At 44.9% G+C, this 20248-nt stretch overlaps 1 protein-coding gene across 3 annotated transcripts in view; it reads right to left on the bottom strand.

Moving 5' to 3' along the window:
* Positions 1 to 561: 561 nt before the first annotated feature.
* The window catches only part of LOC123767772 (osteoclast-stimulating factor 1), a 202839-nt gene continuing 183152 nt past the window's right edge, over positions 562 to 20248 (bottom strand). For all 3 annotated transcript variants that reach the window (XM_045757820.2, XM_069310330.1, XM_045757819.2), the window contains one exon: positions 562 to 1126. In XM_045757820.2, the coding sequence (XP_045613776.1) occupies positions 896 to 1126 (231 nt within the window). In that variant the 3' untranslated portion in view covers positions 562 to 895. The remainder of the gene's footprint in view (positions 1127 to 20248) is intronic.

Genomic DNA, 20248 nt, shown 5'->3' with positions numbered 1-20248 from the left:
TCATCTGACAAGTGTTGCCAAGGTTCACCTAAGTTTTGTCTCATATATTTTATCTGTGCAAGGCACATGATCAACCAAGTGGTTGATCATTTAAGCTGTGGTAAGAGTACAGTACAAGACTTAGAACTTTACAGTAATCATAAATATAGAATAACCACTGAATGGTTTAAATTTATTTTAATTAAAATTAAATAACTAAGCAAAGTTTGTATGGGAGCACAAATAATTTACTCTAAATGAAAACAACAAATTCCCACAACTGACACCACCTGCCTCCCCTGACACCAATCCCAACCAATGACACCACCTGCCCCTCCTCCCTAGATACAATGGATAAGTTTAAAACACTACACTTGTTTACAATTTGATTAGGTGGATCAAGAATGATAAAAACACAGCTGCTTCCTGACGCTTGGCCTCTGCAACATCTTAGATGAATAATCCTCATTTAACTGGACATTTGTATGTTCCTTTGAACAATATGAACTGAATATAATTTGTTCGAAGCATTCAGGAATTTGATAAGAGTGAGGTTCATTGGGGTAATAGATAATTGCACTGTATTCTCAACATTTTTATTAATAAATGTGAAATTTTGCAGAAATGCCAATTTATGAAAAACTGATCCTTTCTAAGAGTAATCAATAAATGGAGACTTAGACATCACAAAGTATGGAAGACAAAAAAATATTCTTGTCCTGTGACTACAATGTGACTATAATAGTTATTTAATATGATATAATTACATATTTGAGTACATAATCAATGATAAGCAATTTTAAAATTGCTTTACATGACAATTTAGCACCTTCTTACATGATGCATACTGTATCAAACTAAGTGATACATATTGATACATAACTGTATTACACTGAATGCATTCCCTACTGCACTGTTATGAAGAGTGCCCTTGAATTACACTATCAACAATGAAGTTAACTGGAACATTTGATGCCAGTCTGACTTCAGGCATGTGAATTTTGCGGCAAAACGGACATTTCAGAACACCTCTCATAAGTGTTTCAGTGATACAGCTTGTGCAGAGAGAATGACCACAGCTCAGGGACCGTGGGCGTCGTTCCTCAGTGTCATAGTCTTCCAGGCAAACCTCGCATTCAAACTTAATCTGTAGATAAAACCATATCATGAATTCTGATTCTTTTGATTACTAATATTGAATAATCATAAGTATTAATATAGGCATTCTGTACCCCAAGTGGTTATTGAACACAAACACACTACTCGATAATTGTGAGGCCAAAATTGGAATATGCAGGAGAAAAATGGTGTCCATATCTCAAAAAGTACCTGAATGAACAAAATGATTTCTAGAACTGGAAAAAGAAGAGGAAAAAGGAAGTAAATATGTCAAAGTTGGAAGATAGAATGGAAAGTGGCACTATGATCACCAAGTACAAAATAGTGACATGAATTGACACAATTGACACCAAGGAATATTTTAAACCTGAAACATAAAAAACAAGAGGCCATAGATTCAAGCTAACCATTCCACTGCACATATCATATATGGTTTTGGCCTAACTGCACGGCACATTACTGACTGCACTGCATACATAATAATAATATATATATTAATAAGCCTTTATATAGCCTAAATCTTATAACTAGATTTAGCACATATTTTGCCTGAAATAAATAATGGTAATCACTCATTTGCTATTGATAAAAGTTCAGTGGCTCCTAGTATGGCCTCCCTGCATGTTCCGACACTGGATGGTGATGTTGCCATACATGAAGCTCATTTATTTAGAAGGCAGTTAGCAGGAAATGCCAAAAAGTTACAGCCCCACTCCTGTGCCAGGTAAGTCCACTACGGGCTCACCATAGCCCGTGCTACTTGGAACGTTTTGTTTCCAGTAGCTGAATCTTAAGCAACAACAACAACAACATTTAGAAGGAAAGTGAGGGATTGAGGATTTTTTTTTGTTTCAAATTGGGGGATTATTACTGGAGGTCTGAGGAAGCAACTGGGAATCCCTTGTGTTTGTAAGACTTATATCCTAGGAAGTTCCTTGCTACTTCATGTGATGTGATGCAAAGTCTGGTCATATTTAGGTAACTCATCAAATGATGTGATGCGCAGCTGAGGGGTTTTAACACTGTGCGCGCAGCTATTAACCCTTAAACCGCGCAATACATATATAGATGATTTCAGTAACAAAACCAAAACCGCGCAATACATTAAAAGCTGTTTTAGTGGGTCTGTCTAATTACCGCAAGCTACCACAAGCTACACAAGTTTCACAAAGCTTCCTGGCAATATGTTAGTAATGAATAAATATTATATATTTACTCATTATAATGTTGGTGCTGAATGTACAACACGAAAAAGCATAATTTTAATCTGAAAAAGTATCTTTTTATAAAGAAATTAAACGAAAATAAAGAGCTGGTGACGCCAAATCAAGTTGACGATCCAAGCATCGGTTAGGTTAGGTTTGGTTAGGTTATATTAGGTTAGGTTAGGTTAGGTTAGGTCAACCTAACCTAACCTAATCTAACCTAACCAAACCTAACCTAACCGACGCTTGGATCGTCGACTTGATTTGGCGTCACCAGCTCTTTATTTTTGTCTAATTTCTTTATAAAAAGATACTTTTTCAGATTAAAATTATGTCTTTTCGTGTTGTACATTCAGCACCAACATTATAATGAGTAAATATATCATATTTATTCATTACTAATGTATTGCCAGGAAGCTTATTGAAGCTTGTGTAGCTTGTGGTAGCTTGCGGTAATTAGACGGACCGGTTTTAGTGTCTAACGCCTTATTTTAAATGCCCCGTGTGGGATAGGGGCAGCTATAGTGCAGCCACGACCGATAGTTGACAGACACCACCTAGAAAAAAATCATGACCAACATTCCTGGGTGTGAGAGCTTCAGTATTGAGCGAGCCACCAAGGCGGACGCATGCACCATGAGCGCACAGCACTGCTGTTCAGCTTGTGACCACAACATTGCCTAAAAATGTCAAAATATATATGTTCATGCTATTATTTAGCGATAATAGTATTACAGAAGATCCCTGACTGTGATAAAACTGACCAGGATCTGATAATAGCAGAATTGTGGCGATATTTAGCGCTGTGTTCCATGGAGGGAGGAGTAATGCTTGTGGCAAGGAGCTACGGACCTGACGTAGGTGGCGTCATCTTCTGACTGTGTGGGGCCAACTTTTATTGACTGCACTCACCATACCAGCTTAGTGGTTCACTAGGGTGAACGCAAATGTAGATACTTATATATAACGTGTGTATAGAGTGTAATAACAGCAATAGGAGTAGGTTGGGAGCCGCCATTTTGGTGAGGGAGGCGGTCTGTCTAATTACCACAAGCTACACACGCTTCACAAAGCTTCCTGGCAATACGTTAGTAACGAATAAATATGATATATTTACTCATTATAATGTTGGTGCTGAATGTACAACACGAAAAAACATCATTTTAATCTGAAAAAGTATCTTTTTATAAAGAAATTAGATGAAAATAAAGAGCTGGTGACACCAAATCAAGTCGACGATCCAAGCGTCAGTTAGGTTAGGTTAGGTTAGGTTAGGTTTGGTTTGGTTAGGTCAGCCTAACCTATCATATTTATTCATTACTAACGTAGTGCCAGGAAGCTTTGTGAAGCTTGTGTAGCTTGTGGTAGTTTGCGGTAATTAGACGGACCTGAGGGAGGTGAGTCGTCTGCACGACTTGTCATGTTGTTTACTGGTGACCACTATGGTCTTTGGGCACCATACCAGTTTACTTGTACAAGTATGGTGAATAAAAGAGGTAGATACTTATATATAATGTGTGTATATAGCATATAAAACACCACAAACAGTATTGTTGGAGGAGAAATATTATTGCGTCTGGCCTTGAGGGCAGCCGCTACCAGCTGACTGTGTGAGTAGCTACATCTTTGTGCCTTTACTCACCATACAAGCTTAGATGTACAGTTATGGTGAACAAAACATGTAAATACTTATATATAACGTCTGTATATAAAAGCAAAAACAGTATGGTGGGAGGAGAATGGTGGCAAGTCAGGTGAGGTGAGGGAGGTAGTGGCAGCCAGTGGCGGGCTGCCACTGCCACTCAGCATGCCAACTTAGTGGTTCGTTATGGTGAACACGAATGTAGGTACTTATATATAACGTCTGTATATAGTGAATAAAAGCAAAAACAGTGTTGTGGGAGGAGAATGTGGGTGAGTCAGGTGACTTAAGGGAGGAAGTAGCAGCCAGTGGTGGGCTGCCACTGCCACTCAGCATGCCAACTTAGTGGTTCGATATGGTGAACACAAATGTAGATACTTATATATAACGTCTGTATATAGTGAATAAAAGCAAAAACAGTATGGTGGGAGGAGAATGTGGGCGAGTGAGGTGTTGAGGGAGTGAGTGGCTGGCTGGTGTGTGGTGGTCACTCGTTACTTTTTGACTCATAATAGCAACTTAGTGGTTCGTTATGGTGAACAAAACATGCAGATACTTATATATAACCTGTGTATACAGTGTAATAACCGACAAAGTATTTTTTCACTGTTTGATGAACATAATTGAATCAACAAGATGCACACCATATTTTTGAGTACAGCGATGATTCACTCATTTCATTATATAAATATATCACATTACACACTATCGAATAATATTACAGGAAAAAACTACGAAAAATCAGAGACATTGAAATAATTAGGTAATTATCTCTTTGTGGCAACTCCGGCCTGACAGCTGGCGAGCAACAGACTGTCTGTGACACACGCTGAGTCGGCGCCTGTTTTTTGCCAGACTTCTCCGCCCTATAGCAAGTAATATATGCCACTTACGATTTTTTTATTATTTTTCCTATGATCAGTGAACACAAATTAACAGATTTAGAAGATAATATAATTTTTTTTTTTTTGGTATGCGCCTGTGGGTGACACATGCTAAATAGCCAGGCACCATTTAAGGGTTAATCGTCTCTCTCTTTTACAACTTGCATATACGTCTCTTTTATTTCTTCTTTATAGTAATCAGTTCTTTATTAACCTCTATGCGAGTTGTCAATGAACTTTACAGTTGCAGATCCTTACCTAACTCTATGTTAGCCCTCAGGGCCCCTTGGAATTGTTCACCATATCAGTCTATTTTCTTATTTATTTTTTCAAAGTCACCATTCTTCACCTTCCATACCTCATTTTCTTTCACTAGTTCCTTGATTTGTTCCTCCTGATTTGTTACCTTGTCCGTTAGTGCAGTAATAATCTTACCTTGCTGAAGAATACTTCCTTTAGAGTGCAAAGCTCACTCCTGAGAGCTCCATTGTCCTCTTCCAATTTAAGCACTTTTTCTTCATACTTCTTTTATATATCCTCAATTACTGTATATCTGACCTGTCAAGAAAAGTTCCTTTTCTTATATCTTGTGGTGAGAATCTTTTGAAACAATCTTCTGTTGGTGTGTTTACATTCCCCATGATGTGTAATACTGTAATTACCTAAGAAGATACAGGATGAGAGCTATGCTCAAGGTGTCCTGTCTTTCCAGCACTCTTTGTCATATAAAGCTTTGAAATTACCGACGGTTTTGGCCTCCACCACCTTCTCACCTAACTTGTTCCAACCATCTACCACTTTGTTTACAAAAGTGAATTTTCTTATATTTTTCTGGCAGCTTTGTTTCGTTAGTTTAAATCTATGACCTCTTGTTCTTGAAGTTCTAGGTCTCAGGAATTTTTGCCTATCACTTTTATCGATTTCTGTTACTATTTTGTACATAGTGATCATATTGCCTCTTTTTCTTCTATCTTCTAGGTTTTTCATATTTAATGCCTCTAACCTCTCCTCGTAGCTCTTGTCCTACAGTTCTAGGAGCCACTTAGTGGCATGTCTTTGCACCTTTTCCAGTTTGTTGATGTGATTCTTAAGATATGGGCACCATACAACCGCTGTTGCTTCTGGCTTTGATCTAACAAAAGTTGTGAACAATTTCTTTAGTATTTCTCCATCCATGTATTTAAAAACAATTCTGAAGTTAGAAAGTGTTGCATAGGCTCCTCGCACAATCTTCTTAATATGGGCCTCGGGTAACAGTTTTTTTTATCTAGAACCACCCCAAGATCTCTTTCGTTATCAGAATTCTTTAAAGATTCCTCGCATAATTTATAGGTTGTATGGGATCTATGTTCTCTTATTCCACATTCCATAACATGGCATTTATTCACATTAAATTCCATTTGCCAAGTGGTGCTCCATATACTTATTTTGTCCAGGTCTTCTTGAAGAGCATGGAAATCATCTAAGTTTCATATCTTCCCTATTATCTCAGCATCATCAGCAAACATGTATATATTATTCTGTATTCCATCTGGTAGATCGTTTATGTGGACAATGAAAATTACCGGCGCAAGAAGTGAACCCTGTGGTACTCCTCTTGCGACATTTCTCCAGTCAAATACAATGCCTCTGATTACTACCCTCATTTTTCTATCCGTTAAAATTTTTTTCATCCATGTTAGAAGCTTACCTGTCATCCCTCCTACATGTTCCAGTTTCCAGAACAACCTCTTATGTGGAACTCTCCTGAAAGCCTTTTTTAGGTCCAGACAGATGCAGTCAGCCCAACCATCTCTTTCCTGTAAAATCTCTGTGGCTCGATCATAGAAACTGAGTACAGTAAATCTATTACACAGGATCTTCCAGATTGTAAACCATACTGTCCTTCTGATATTATATCGTTTTTTGCCAAGTGTTCTACCCATTTACTTTTAATAAATTTTTCAAAATTTTGTCTATTACACTTGTCAATGATATAGGTCTATAATAGAGGGGGTATTCTCTGTTGTCACTTTTGTAGAATGGAACTATGTTAGCCTTTTTCCACATATCTGCTACGACTCCTGTACACAGGGCTGCCTGAAAAATCAGTTGAAGTGGAATGCTGAACTCAGGTGCACATTCTCTCAGAACCCATGGTGAAACTCCATCTGGACCAACTGCTTTTTTCTTACTTAGTTCCTTGAGCAGTTTTTTCACTTCGTCTCTAGACACTTCTATGTGCTCTATATTGTTCTCTGGATCCCTGGATTATCCTTTACCTGCAATTTGTTGTTTATGAATTTATAGAATAGCCTGGTTCTGTTTTACATTTGTCCACGATACCTTTTTCAAAATTTCTTTCTGCCTCTCTCTTCACTGCCGTGTAGTTGTTTCTCACATCTTTGTATCGTTGGTATGTTTGGGGGTTTGGCCTCTTCCTGTATTGATTCCATTTTTGTGTCTTTTGGTCAGTGGCCCTCTCGCAATTTCTGTTGAACTAATCCTGTTTCCTGGTTCTGCATCTCTGCTTTGAAATAAAAAATTTTGTGTCTTTATCATATATTTCACAAAACTTGACATACATCTCATTAACTTTTTTGCCTAGCAACAAGTCTGTCCAATTATACTCATTAAAAAATTTTCTAAGGTCCCCATAATGTTCTCTCTTGAAGTCAGGTTTTTCAACTCCTTCAACCTCCTTATTTTCTTCCAGATTATAACGCATTGCATACTTTATTCCCCAAAAGACATGGTCACTTTTACCCAATGGAGGATGGTACTGAATGTCAAATATCTCATCCTCTTTCCTGGTAAATATCAAATCTTGCATGGAGGGAACATCCCCTTCTCTCATCCTCATAGCTTGTTTAACATGTTGATACAAGAATGTTTCTAGAAAGAGGTCTACGAATCTACAGGTCCAAAAGTCTTCTGTTCTAGCTTTATATGTTTCCCAATCTATGAATTTCAAGTCGTAGTCGCCGACTACCAACAGTCGTGATCTATCTTTCTCCGCTCTCGCTATAAACTCTCTCATTGTTGTTATAAGACCCCCTCTCGTTTATTATTCAGTTCCTACTTTGTCCATGTGTTGCTTGGCGGCGGACTATATGCATTTATGATCATTAGTTTATCTTCCTGAATGCAGATCTCTAGAGCTATTACATCAACTTTTCATGGATTGGCAATCAGTATTTCCTTTACCTTTAGATGTTTTTTTCACCAGCACAGCAACACCACCACCTTTCCTAATTTTTCTGTCCCATCTCCAAAGTGAGAAGCCCCTGGGAATATGACCTCGTTTAAAATATCATCTTCAAGTTTCATCTCTGTGAGTGCAACAATGTCTGGCATCTGCAGCTGTATTACATCACTTAACTCCAGTATCTTTGATCTCACTCCATCTATGTTGGTGTATAAAATTTTCAGGAACATGTTCCATCTCTCCTTATTCTTCACTCGCTTTCGGTTTTCGTAATGTCTCTGGGAACAGTTGCACCGATGTAGCCAATGGTGCCGCTGTTTGTTTTTGTTTACCCATGGCCAACAAACCATGGGTAATTCTTCTATACACCATCTTTCTCTAGCGATTTTGTTGGTTTGCCTTTTTATACCATTTTACTCGCTTGCCTACCCCTATCACTTTGTAGAAAAAAAAGAATTGATTCCTTCTTCGTTCCTGGTCTCATTTAGACGTTTAGACTGTTTGTTAAAGTGTACATATTGTAAATATATTGAATATTGACAAGTAATATTGTGCCAATGAACATTTGTTGTAGACACATTAGTGACACATGTATAACAGTTCCTTGGAATGTTATAAACGTTCTACAGTATACATATTGTAAAGGACACAAATGCGCATCGTATACAATAAAAAACCATTATTGAATGTAATGAAACGCCATTTTCTGGGTGAGTCCCGGAGGCTCCCCGGAGCTATCCAGGCTGAATGGATATGTATAACTTTCTGGCATCAGTCAATGCATGGAGTTCTTGCCTACCGGGGACCACGAGCCGGAACCTGGCCCCCTCTAGAGAGGCACAAGGAGCAATATCCTATAGAGACCCCCCCCTATGATTGGGAGCATTCTACGTCTGCCATCAACCGGGATAGGCACCCAGAAAGGTAGGAGCCCCAAAACAAACCCCTATTCTGGTAAACTATTGCGACCGAAAACCGAACAGGTGGACAGAACTCCCCAAACGAAAATTAGCTAACCAGCATGACGTCATTATGTCGCCGTGCCGTCGTCTACGCACCCCCCTCCTCCCGGGAGGGGGAAGGGGGGAACCCCAGACCCCACCGTCGGCTACCCAACCATTAGTTCTTAGGCTGGATGTCAAAAATGCGAAAAACACCGCCGACCAGAGGGAGGGAGAGATGCCGGGAGCCTTCGCGACTCACCCAGAAAATGGCGTTTCATTACATTCAACGCTGGTTTTCTGGGGGGAGCCCCGTCGGTTCCCAGGAGCTAACTACCCAAAGATAAGGAAAAACCAGGGACTTACCCGGGTGGCGGTCCGTCCTCACTCCTCAACGCGAAGTCGAGACAACTGGCTGCAACTGCCGACCCAAAGCAACGCAGGCCCGACGAGGCCCAGGAACATTCACCAGGTAGCGAGTGGCCAGGACCCTGTTCGATCTCCAAAAACCACAGGCCCGAATGTCCACCCAAGACATGTTGCCAAAGACAGCCGCCAAAGCAGCAAATTTACGAACGTCGTGGGCCCGGGGAAAAACCGCAGGCTGGCTACACTTAATAACCCTGCGGACAACCTGAGAGACCCGAGCCCGGGAACAGGGAGGAAGGGAAACCGGACAAACCCAGAGCGCATCCTCGGGAACTGAAGCCGTGGTGCACAAATAATGGCGGAGAGCCACAACCGGACACTACACATGATACACCCCAGGCCTGATCAACCAAGCATCAACAACCCACGGCCCCCTCCGGAACGCAGCTGTCTCATTCTTCGCCAGAGAAGAGGGAGACAGCTGCAAGCGAACATAACGGCCACCAGAACCGAAAGAGCAGAAACCTAGGCGCCGGAGGAGAGCATGAAGCTCTCCAACCCGACCCCCCGAGGCCAATGCCAACAGGAATAGAGCCTTAGAAAAACAATCCCGAACGGAAGGGGCCACAACAAACCGAGGAAAAGAGAGAAATGAGAGCACGCGGTCCAAAGACCAAGATGGCTCAGGCGGCGCATGGGCAGGCCGGAGGTGAAACAACGCACGACGCAACTTGCGAAACGGGGCGGAAGTAACATCAACACTGAAAGCAGGCTGAAGCGGCTCCGCCAACGCCGCACGATACGAAGCAACAGTATTCGGCATAAGACGACGGTCCTGAAATAACCAAGAGAGAAAGGACAGAACAACCCTATCAGAGACCGAGGAACACCGACGCAGAGATAGGAAAAACTGGAAGGACCACCAGGAAACCTCATACTGCCGCTGAGACGAAGCACGCAGGTGGGAGACCAACAACAAAGCCACCTGCGCACCATACAAGGAATGATAAACCCGAGTCAAAAACACCACATGTGAAGACTCGAGGAAAAGATCGAACCAGCGTCGTACAGGGCTGGACCGATCTGCTGAAAGAGGCGGAGCTGCGGGAGGACCCTCGGGCTCGGACACCGAGCAAGCAGCGCCTGAAACCAAGGTTGGGCCGGCCACCAAGGAGCCAGAAGAACAACTCGACCTCGGTAAGTCTCCAAGCGAGTCAGGACCTGGAGCAACAGCGGAACCGGGGAAAAGAGGTACAGGTAACCCCACCTCGCCCAGTCCTGCCTGAAGGAGTTGACCCCGACGGCTTCGCAGTCGGGAAAGGGCGCCGCGTACACCGGGAGATGCCTTGACCACGCCGACACAAAGAGATCCACATCCGGAGTCCCTAACGTCCGGCACAGCCAACTGAAGGAGTTGGCATCGACCGTCCGTTCCATGGAAAGGGGACAGAACCGGGACAGGACGTCCGCCAGGACGTTGGACACTCCCCTCCCCCCGGACATGAACCGCCAGGAGAGCCAAACCCCGAGAACTCAGCAGATGAGTCACCCGAAGCGACCAGCCCCAAAGAGCCAAGGACCGCATCGAACCCCTGCGGTTCAAACAATGAACCACTGGGGAGCAGTCCGAATGGAGTCCGGTCATCGACCCGCGAGCGACTCGAATCCTCCGGAGCAGCATCCACACCGCCGCGAACTCCCGAACTGTGCTGTGAGCCCGACGGAAGGATGGACCCCACCGCCCCTGGGCGGCCTGGTGAGCACTAGTCACAAAACCCCAGCCAAGAGACGACGCATCCGTGCACAGATCGAGCAAGGGTTCGGGAAGGCGCCAAGGCACCGAACCCCGAAAAACCCGAAGAGGAAGCCGTCGACGTAGCAACCGACGCAAAGCCCCAGGAGGTCGAACCCAATGATCGCGAGAGAGGCGGAAGGGCCGGCCCCAAAGGAACCAGAACAGCCGACGAAGCCACACCCGACCCGGCGGGTAGACCATCATGGCAAAGTTTAGGCTCCCGCACAAACTCTCGAGCAACCGCCTCGTGACCCGGGAACCCCTCAGAAACAGGCGAAGGCGGGACCGCAGGCGCAAGAGAGCCGCCGGAGGAAGAGACAAAGAAGCAGCGCGAGCGTCCCAAACCAGACCCAGCCAAGACCGAACCTGAGAGGGAACCAGATGGGACTTCCTCCAGTTCACCAAGAACCCGAACCCGGCGTGCTGGAAAAGAACCAAATCCCTGGCGAGCAGACACGCGGACTGGCTGGGAGCCCAAACCAGCCACTCATCGAGATAGGCCAGCACCTGAACAGTGTTGTGACGGGAAAGTGTTGGAGTGTTGATGTTCGGCAGTCCTCCAATGGCAGGTGTCAAAGCCTGGTCACACTTTAAACAAAATATAGACTGCTTGCCTGTTGTCTGTGGTAAGTTAGAGGGAGGAACACGTAAAACACAAAATATGAACAATGAAACTTTAATATATTTACTTTAAACATAAATGAAAATAAAGACAAATCTCGGGAAGTTAAATTACAGTTAAATAATAAAGAAAATTCAAAGACAATGTGAAATACAAAATACAATGTTAAAATGGTCCTGAGAAATATCGGCTATGGCTGAAACCTCCCTTTGTATACGAGCTAATGAGCGAGTATGCCAGAGAGAGGTGTCAACCTTAAGAGCACAAGGAATATTCTGAAGTGGATTGCTGGTCAGGCTCAGATGTCGATTCGTGTAGAGAGCGCTGAAGTGCTGTGTGCAGGTGCGCGGCTGACGAGTCGCCAATCAGAGGCAGGCAAGCTGGTTTGATGACGAGCCGGCGCGTGGAGGGTGTGTGGAGTATGGGGATCTTGGATACGTTTTGCCTCCTGGTCAAAACGTTTTGTGCTACTGGTGACGTATCTTGAATGTAGCATCTTATACTTGTGTCTTTGGCGTAACTTAAAGTAGGGAAGAGCAGGCTCAATCTCTCTTGAAAAAGATTATCGTCACACCTAGCATACGCCAGTGGGTCACCACAACCCGAGTAAAGCATGTGAAAACGTGAAGCGCCAGATTCAACCCGAAGGGAAGACAACGAAAGCAGTAACCTTGACGCCCCACAACAAAACCGAGCCAGTCCCTGAACCCCGGATGAACCGGGACGTGCCAATACGCGTCCTTGAGGTCCAGGGACACTATTCAAGTGCACCCTTCCAAAAGAAGACAGACCTGGGACAGCGTAGTCATCCGAAAGGTGGGGCACAAAACCCACGGGTTCAGATGGGACAAGTCCAAAATGAACTGGAGGTCCGTGCAGTCCTGTTTTGGGACCGGAAACAGGCGGGAAACCCACTTGAGGGACAACGTCATTTCGACCACGCCCAAGCGAACCCACTCCGAGATGACCCGACAGAAGGCAGGAGAAGAGGCATGCCCCGCCAGCCCGGAACCCCCCCGAGGGAGAAAGAGCCACCCAACGCCACCACAGGCCGCACAAAACGACCTGAAAAGCCCACGAATCGTGGGACCAGGCGTGATCAAACTGGGCGAGCCGCCCTCCCATCGCTCCATCAATGGGATGAACCGTGAAAGGGCCGACGCGCCTTGCGAGAACCGAAGCGGCGAATAGGACGGACCCCACTCCGTCCAGCAACAGCCGAAACTGAAGGCGCCGCCAGTCCTGAATCTGGCACCAAAGGCCTACCCCGACGAAAAAAACCCCGAGCCCTGGCACAACCCTTCCGGGAAGGCCCCCTGCAAGCCCCCCGGAGCAGCAACAACTCAGACATAGGCCGACAACGTACCGAGGCCGCCTGCAGATACTGCACCACAGCAGACTTCGCAAACAGCAATGGACAAAAGGGCGAAGACAAACGAAGAGCCAGGGACCAGGCGAACTCCAAGGAGGAAGCCAGCACCACCTGACGACACGTGAGGCGAGAAGCATAGAACCGCGAAACCGCATCATGCAGGATGGGCGCGAAGGGCTTCAACAAAGCAGACGACGCCCGAACCGCAGAGGGCAGCGCACCGGACCTGGCAGCAGGCCCAAGCGCTCCCACATCCAACTCGAGTCAATCTGAGGACAGCTCAAGGAGGGAAAAGAAACGCAGAGTCGAAGCAAGCAGGCCATGAGTCCGCAAATCCTCTGAAATCAAGGCAGTCGAGAGGGAAGGAACCTGCACGTGAAGCTGCACGACACCAACATCCCGCGGAAGGGCAGGGGCGAACAAACAAGCATTTAGATGCTCGAAGGCGCCCCCCAGGAAAACCTGCAACGCCGTAGAAACCTCTCGCCACTCAAGCGCGCGGGACCGACAGAACGTGTGCCAAGCCTCTAACGAAAAGAGAGGACAGTCTGCTAACCAGGACGACTCCTGAACTTCATAACGAAACCAGCACGAACCAGGGGATCCATACACGAAGGAACGCAGATCCATCATGAAGTCATAATCCAGGTCATGCAGGAGGTAAGCCGCCAAGGCCTCCCATACCTCCGAAGACGGAACACGGGAAGCCGGAAACCTCTGGAAAAACGGAACCAAAGAACCCACGGGATCACGGAACCGAACCCGGGGAGGGGTGGACACCAAATCCAATTCGTACACGGAGGGAGCGAAAGAGAACCCCTCTCCTTGTAACACCAAGCCCCGCTCAGAGGGTAGAAAAACCCAGGCGGGGTCCAACGGGGCACAAGGCCCCCAAGACAACCCCTCCCCAACCCCAGGAACTTCGCCCAGAGGGCCTGGGGCCGAGCAGTCCTCCTGAGCCCCCACCCCCAAAGAAAAGGTGGGAGCAGTCGAAAAAGCAGAAACAAAGGGGGTCCACTGGCCAGACCCAGAAGCTCCGGCAGAAGGACCAGGCTCGAATGCCTCTGCCACCGCCCCAGAAGGGGACACCCCGGAGACCGCCCGAGTCTCACAACCAATTAAACCCAGCCGTGGCTCCGAAACCCTCAGACGTTTAGGAGCCGGCAGCAAGGAGGGGGGGGGGGGGGGCGAACAGGCAACAGAAGGGGAACGACTCGGAGGGGTGGATGGAACTAGAGCCAGAGCGACTCCCACCCCAAAGTCCGGGTCCCTATAACTAAAATGGGGCAGTCTCAGGGCATCCGGGGCAGCAACTAACCTAGCGCGTTGCAGCAACCTAAAGCGAGCATGCAACGCCTCAGCTGCCCTCACCCGCATATCAGGCACAGTAGCCTGGGTGAACTGGAGAATGTACAGACAACACACATCGCACGACTCCGGGTCAAAACAATCACCAACCCAACAGGCATCATGGCGGAGGCAAAACCGGTGAGTGTCCCCCTGAGACAAGGGGGACAGAGCAACCCAACCCAGAGCAACTCGCAGGACGCAAGGGGGGGACTCAGGGGTCACATCCATCAGACCACAGAGCCCCCCGTGGGGTTTTCCAGGGCCCGTAGCCTTGGTAACACGCTAAGGGAGGCCCAGGCAGGGTACTGCGAACCGGCACCCAAAACTACCAAACAAACTGCTATAGCTGAATCCCCGGGATGTGTACACTCACGGGGGCCAAGCGGGGGGGGGGGGGTGCCACCAACACAAATTGGAGGAATAAAGAATTAGACAAACCCCAAGAACAGCGATGGGGGAACCAACAGGCAGACCCTCCCCCCCACCAGGCAGACCCTCCCCCCCCACCAGGCAGACCCTCCCCCCCACCAGGCAGAAAACAAAAACAAAAGAAAAACCCCGCAAGAGGACAATGCACCCGAGTGGAACAGAGCCGGCCACTGTTAATGGTGAAAACTAGCTGTGCAGTACCCCGCACCCCTGCCAGTGACGAAAACTACCCCCTACCCAGAGACAGACAACGGCAAGAAAAAAACCCAGCTGACCCCAAGGGCGGGCCAAGTACCGAGCAGTACACGGCACAGCGGAGGTAGACCCCAAGGTGACCCAGGGAAGGTGGCCCTAAGCCCCAAGGGCAGTACTTACAGGGCACCTAGTGAAGGTGACCCTAGGCGCATACAGCCCGAGCACCGTGGAATATCACTCCTGGCCCACACACCACCGGAAGGCACAGAACTGCAACGGAAAACAGGAGCCAGAGGCACGACCGCACCAGATCCCATCAGCCTAAGAACTAATGGTTGGGTAGCCGATGGTGGGGGTCTGGGGCTCCCCCCTTCCCCCTCCCGAGGAGGGCGGGGGGGGGGAATTGCGCAGACGGCAGCACGGTGACATGATGACGTCATGCTGGTTAGCTAATTTTTGTTTGGGGAGTTCTGTCCACCTGTTCGGTCTTCGGTCGCAATAGTTTACCAGAATAGGGGTTTGTTTTGGGGCGCCTACCTTTCTGGGTGCCTATTCCGGTCGATGGCAGACATAGAATGCTCCCAATCTCAAGACGGGTCTCTATAGGCCATTGCTCCTCGTGCCTCTCTAGAGGGGGGCCAGGTTCTGGCTCGTGGTACCCGGTAGGCAAGAACTCCATGCATTGACTGGTGCCAGAAAGTTATACATATCCATTCAGCCTGGATAGCTCCGGGGAGCCGACGGGGCTCCCCCCAGAAAAACTAATTATAAAGCATTGAAAATGCATTTAAAAGAATAGATATATATTTGTGGCAACTCATGAGTTTTGAATGGTCTACGCAAATGCCTATGGGGGAGCTTCACGCATGGGTGCATAGACACTGATGACATCACATCGCACTTTCTCGATGTCCCCACAGCCAAAGTAAGTTGTTATTTTTTGTATATGTACATGTTCAGGTAAAGAATTTTTTTTTTTAACAATTTACAAAGAAAAAATGATTCTTGGGGAACACTTTATTTTTTATGCACCACCAGAATGTCACAATATATGTGGCACTGCACGGAGGTTAACACTTTGAGCTTGCACCGATGGATATTGCGTCCTTAACCTTTAGACTGCGCAATACATATATAGATGATTTGAGTAACAAAACCAGAACCACGCAATACATTAATAGCTGTTTTAGTGTCTAGCGCTTTAATTTAAACACCCCGCGTGAGATAGGGGCAGCTATAGTGCAGCCACGACCGATAGTTGGCAGACGCCACCTAGGAAATAAGTTGTGGCCAAGATTTCTGGGTGTGAGAGCGTCAGTATTGAGTGAGCCACCAAGGCTGATGCACGCAACATGAGCTCACAGCACAGCTGATCAGCCTTGTGACCACAGCATCACCTAAAAATGTCAAAATATATGTAACTTCTATTATTTAGCAATGATAAATAATAGGATTACAGAAGGATATTACAGAAAACCCTTGACTGTGATAAAACTGACCAGGATTCTGATAATAGCAGGTTTGTGGTGATATTTAGCGCTGTGCTTCATGGTGGGATGAGTAATGCTGAAGAAGGGAGTGTGGTAGCGTCGTCTTTTGACTGTGTGTAGCCACCTTTTATGGACTGGACTTACCATACCAGCTTAGTGGTTCGCTATGGTGAACACAAATGTAGATACTTATATATAACGTGTGTATAGAGTGAAATAAAAGCAATAGGAGTATGTTGGGAGCCGCCATTTTCGTGAGGGAGGTGCGTCGTCTGCATGACTTGTCATGTTGTTTATTGGTGGTCACTATGGTCTTTGGGTACCATACCAGTTTATTTGTACAGGTATGGTGAGTAAAACATGTAGATACTTATATATAATGTGTATATAGTGTAATAACACCACAAACAGTATTGTTGGAGGAGAAATATTAGTGTATCTGGCCTTGAACCATTAATGGCAGCAGCCACCAGCTGACTGTAATTACCTAAGTGTAATTACCTAAGTGTAGTTACAGGATGAGAGCTACGCTCGTGGTGTCCCGTCTTCCCAGCACTCTTTGTCATATAACGCTTTGAAACTACTGACGGTCTTGGCCTCCACCACCTTCTCACTTAACTTGTTCCAACCGTCTACCACTCTATTTGCGAAGGTGAATTTTCTTATATTTCTTCGGCATCTGTGTTTAGCTAGTTTAAATCTATGACCTCTTGTTCTTGAAGTTCCAGGTCTCAGGAAGTCTTCCCTGTTGATTTTGTCAATTCCTGTTACTATTTTGTATGTAGTGATCATATCACCTCTTTTTCTTCTGTCTTCTAGTTTTGGCATATTTAATGCTTCTAACCTCTCCTCGTAGCTCTTGCCCTTCAGTTCTGGGAGCCACTTAGTAGCATGTCTTTGCACCTTTTCCAGTTTGTTGATGTGCTTCTTAAGATATGGGCACCACACAACAGCTGCATATTCTAGCTTTGGCCTAACAAAAGTCATGAACAATTTCTTTAGTATATCGCCATCCATGTATTTAAATGCAATTCTGAAGTTAGAAAGCATAGCATAGGCTCCTTGCACAATATTCTTTATGTGGTCCTCAGGTGATAGTTTTCTATCTAGAACCACTCCTAGATCTCTTTCTTTATCAGAATTCTTTAAAGATTTCTCACATAATATATAGGTTGTGTGGGGTCTATGTTCTCCTATTCCACATTCCATAACATGACATTTATTAACATTAAATTCCATTTGCCAAGTGGTGCTCCATATACTTATTTTGTCCAGGTCTTTTTGAAGGGCATGACAGTCATCTAAATTTCTTATCCTTCCTATTATCTTAGCATCATCAGCAAACATGTTCATATAATTCTGTATACCAACTGGTAGATCATTTATGTACACAATAAACATCACTGGGGCAAGAACTGAACCCTGTGGTACTCCACTTGTGACATTTCTCCATTCTGATACATTGCCTCTGATTACTGCCCTCATTTTTCTATCAGTCAGAAAATTTTTCATCCATGATAGAAGCTTACCTGTCACCCCTCCAATATTTTCCAGTTTCCAGAACAACCTCTTATGTGGAACTCTGTCGAAAGCCTTTTTTAGGTCCAGATAGATGCAGTCAACCCAACCATCTCTTTCCTGTAATATCTCTGTGGCTCGATCATAGAAACTGAGTAAATTCGATACACAGGATCTTCCAGATCGAAAACCATACTGTCTGTCTGATATTATATCATTTCTCTCTAGGTGTTCTACCCATTTAGTTTTGATTAGTTTTTCCAATACTTTCACTATTACACTTGTCAATGATACAGGTCTATAATTGAGGGGGTCTTCCCTGCTGCCACTTTTGTAGATTGGAACTATGTTAGCCTGTTTCCACCCGTCTGCTACGATTCCTGTACACAGGGATGCCTGAAAGATCAGGTGAAGTGGAATGCTGAGCTCAGATGCACATTCTCTCAGAACCCATGGTGAAACGCCATCTGGGCCAGCTGCTTTGTTCTTACCGAGCTCCTTGAGCATTTTTTCCACTTCGTCTCTAGACACCTCTATGTGTTCTATGTTGTTCTCTGGAATTCTTATTGTATCTGGTTCCCTAAAGATTTCATTTTGTACAAACACACTTTGGAACTTTTCGTTTAGTGTTTCACACATTTCCTTTTCATCTTCCGTGAATCTATTTCCCATTTTCAACCTCTGAATATTATCCTTTACCTGCAATTTGTTGTTTATGAATTTATAGAATAGACCTGGTTCTGTTTTACATTTGTCCGCAATCCCTTCTTCAAAATTTCTTTCTGCCTCTCTCCTCACTGCCGTGTAGTTGTTTCTCGCATCTTTGTATCGCTGGTATGTTTGGGGGTTCGGCCTCTTCCTGTATTGATTCCATTTTTGTGTCTTTCGGTCTCTAGCCCTCTCGCAATTTCTATTGAACCAATCCTGTTTCCTAGTTCTGCATCTCTGTTTTGGTATAAATTTTTTTGTGCCTTTATCATATATTTCACAAAACTTGCCATACATCTCATTCACTTCCTTGCCTAGCATCAAGTCTGTCCAATTATACTCACTAAAAAAATTTCTAAGGTCACCATAATGTCCTCTCCTGAAGTCTGGTTTTTCAACTGCTTCAACCTCCTTATTTTCTTCCAGCTTATAACGCATTGCATACTTTATTCCCAAAAAGACATGGTCACTTTTACCCAAGGGAGGAAGGTACTGAATGTCAAATATCTCTTCCTCCTTCCTGGTAAATATCAAATCTAGCATGGAGGGAACGTCCCCTTCCCTCATCCTCGTAGCTTGTTTAACATGTTGATACAAGAATGTTTCCAGGATGAGGTCTACAAATTTACAGGTCCAAAAATCTTCTGTTTTAGCTTCATATGCTTCCCAGTCTATGGATTTCAAGTTGAAGTCACCGACTATCAACAGTCGTGATCTATCGTTATCCGCTCTCGCTATAATCTCTCTCATTATTGTTATAAGACCTTCACGTTTACTATCTAGCTCCTCCTTTGACCATGTGCTGCTTGGCGGTGGACTATATGCATTTATCATCATTAGTTTATCATCCTCATAGCAGGTCTCTAGTGCTATTATGTCAACTTCTTGTGGATTGGCAGTCATTATTTCCTTCACCTTTAGGTGTTCTTTTACCAGCACAGCAACGCCACCGCCTTTCCTAATTTTTCTGTCCCGTCTCCAAATTGAGTAGCCCCTTGGGAATATGACCTCATTTAAAATTACATCTTCAAGTTTTGTCTCCGTGAGTGCATACTGTGTGTGTGTAGCTACGTCACTTATTGCTTGAACTCACCATACGAGCTTAGATGTACAGTTACGTGAACAAAACATATAGATGCTTATATTTAACGTCTGTGTATAGTGAATAAAAGCAAAAACAGTATGGTTGGAGGAGTATGTTGGCAAGTGAGGAAGTGGTGGCGAGTGGCTGGCTGGCTGGTGAGTGAAGGCCACTCTTCGTTGCTTTTTGACTCACAATACCAACTTTGTGGTTCGTTACGGTGAACGAAACATGCAGATACGTATATATAACATGTGTGTATATAGTGTAATAACAGCAAAACTATTTATTTATTGTTTTATGAACATAATAATTGAATTAATAATATGAACACAATAATTTTAAGTTCACACATTTTATTA

This window comes from Procambarus clarkii, chromosome 67 (genome assembly GCF_040958095.1).
Source record: "Procambarus clarkii isolate CNS0578487 chromosome 67, FALCON_Pclarkii_2.0, whole genome shotgun sequence".
Classification (NCBI taxonomy): Eukaryota; Metazoa; Arthropoda; class Malacostraca; order Decapoda; family Cambaridae; genus Procambarus; species Procambarus clarkii.
This window is presented reverse-complemented; position numbering and strand designations above follow the sequence as displayed.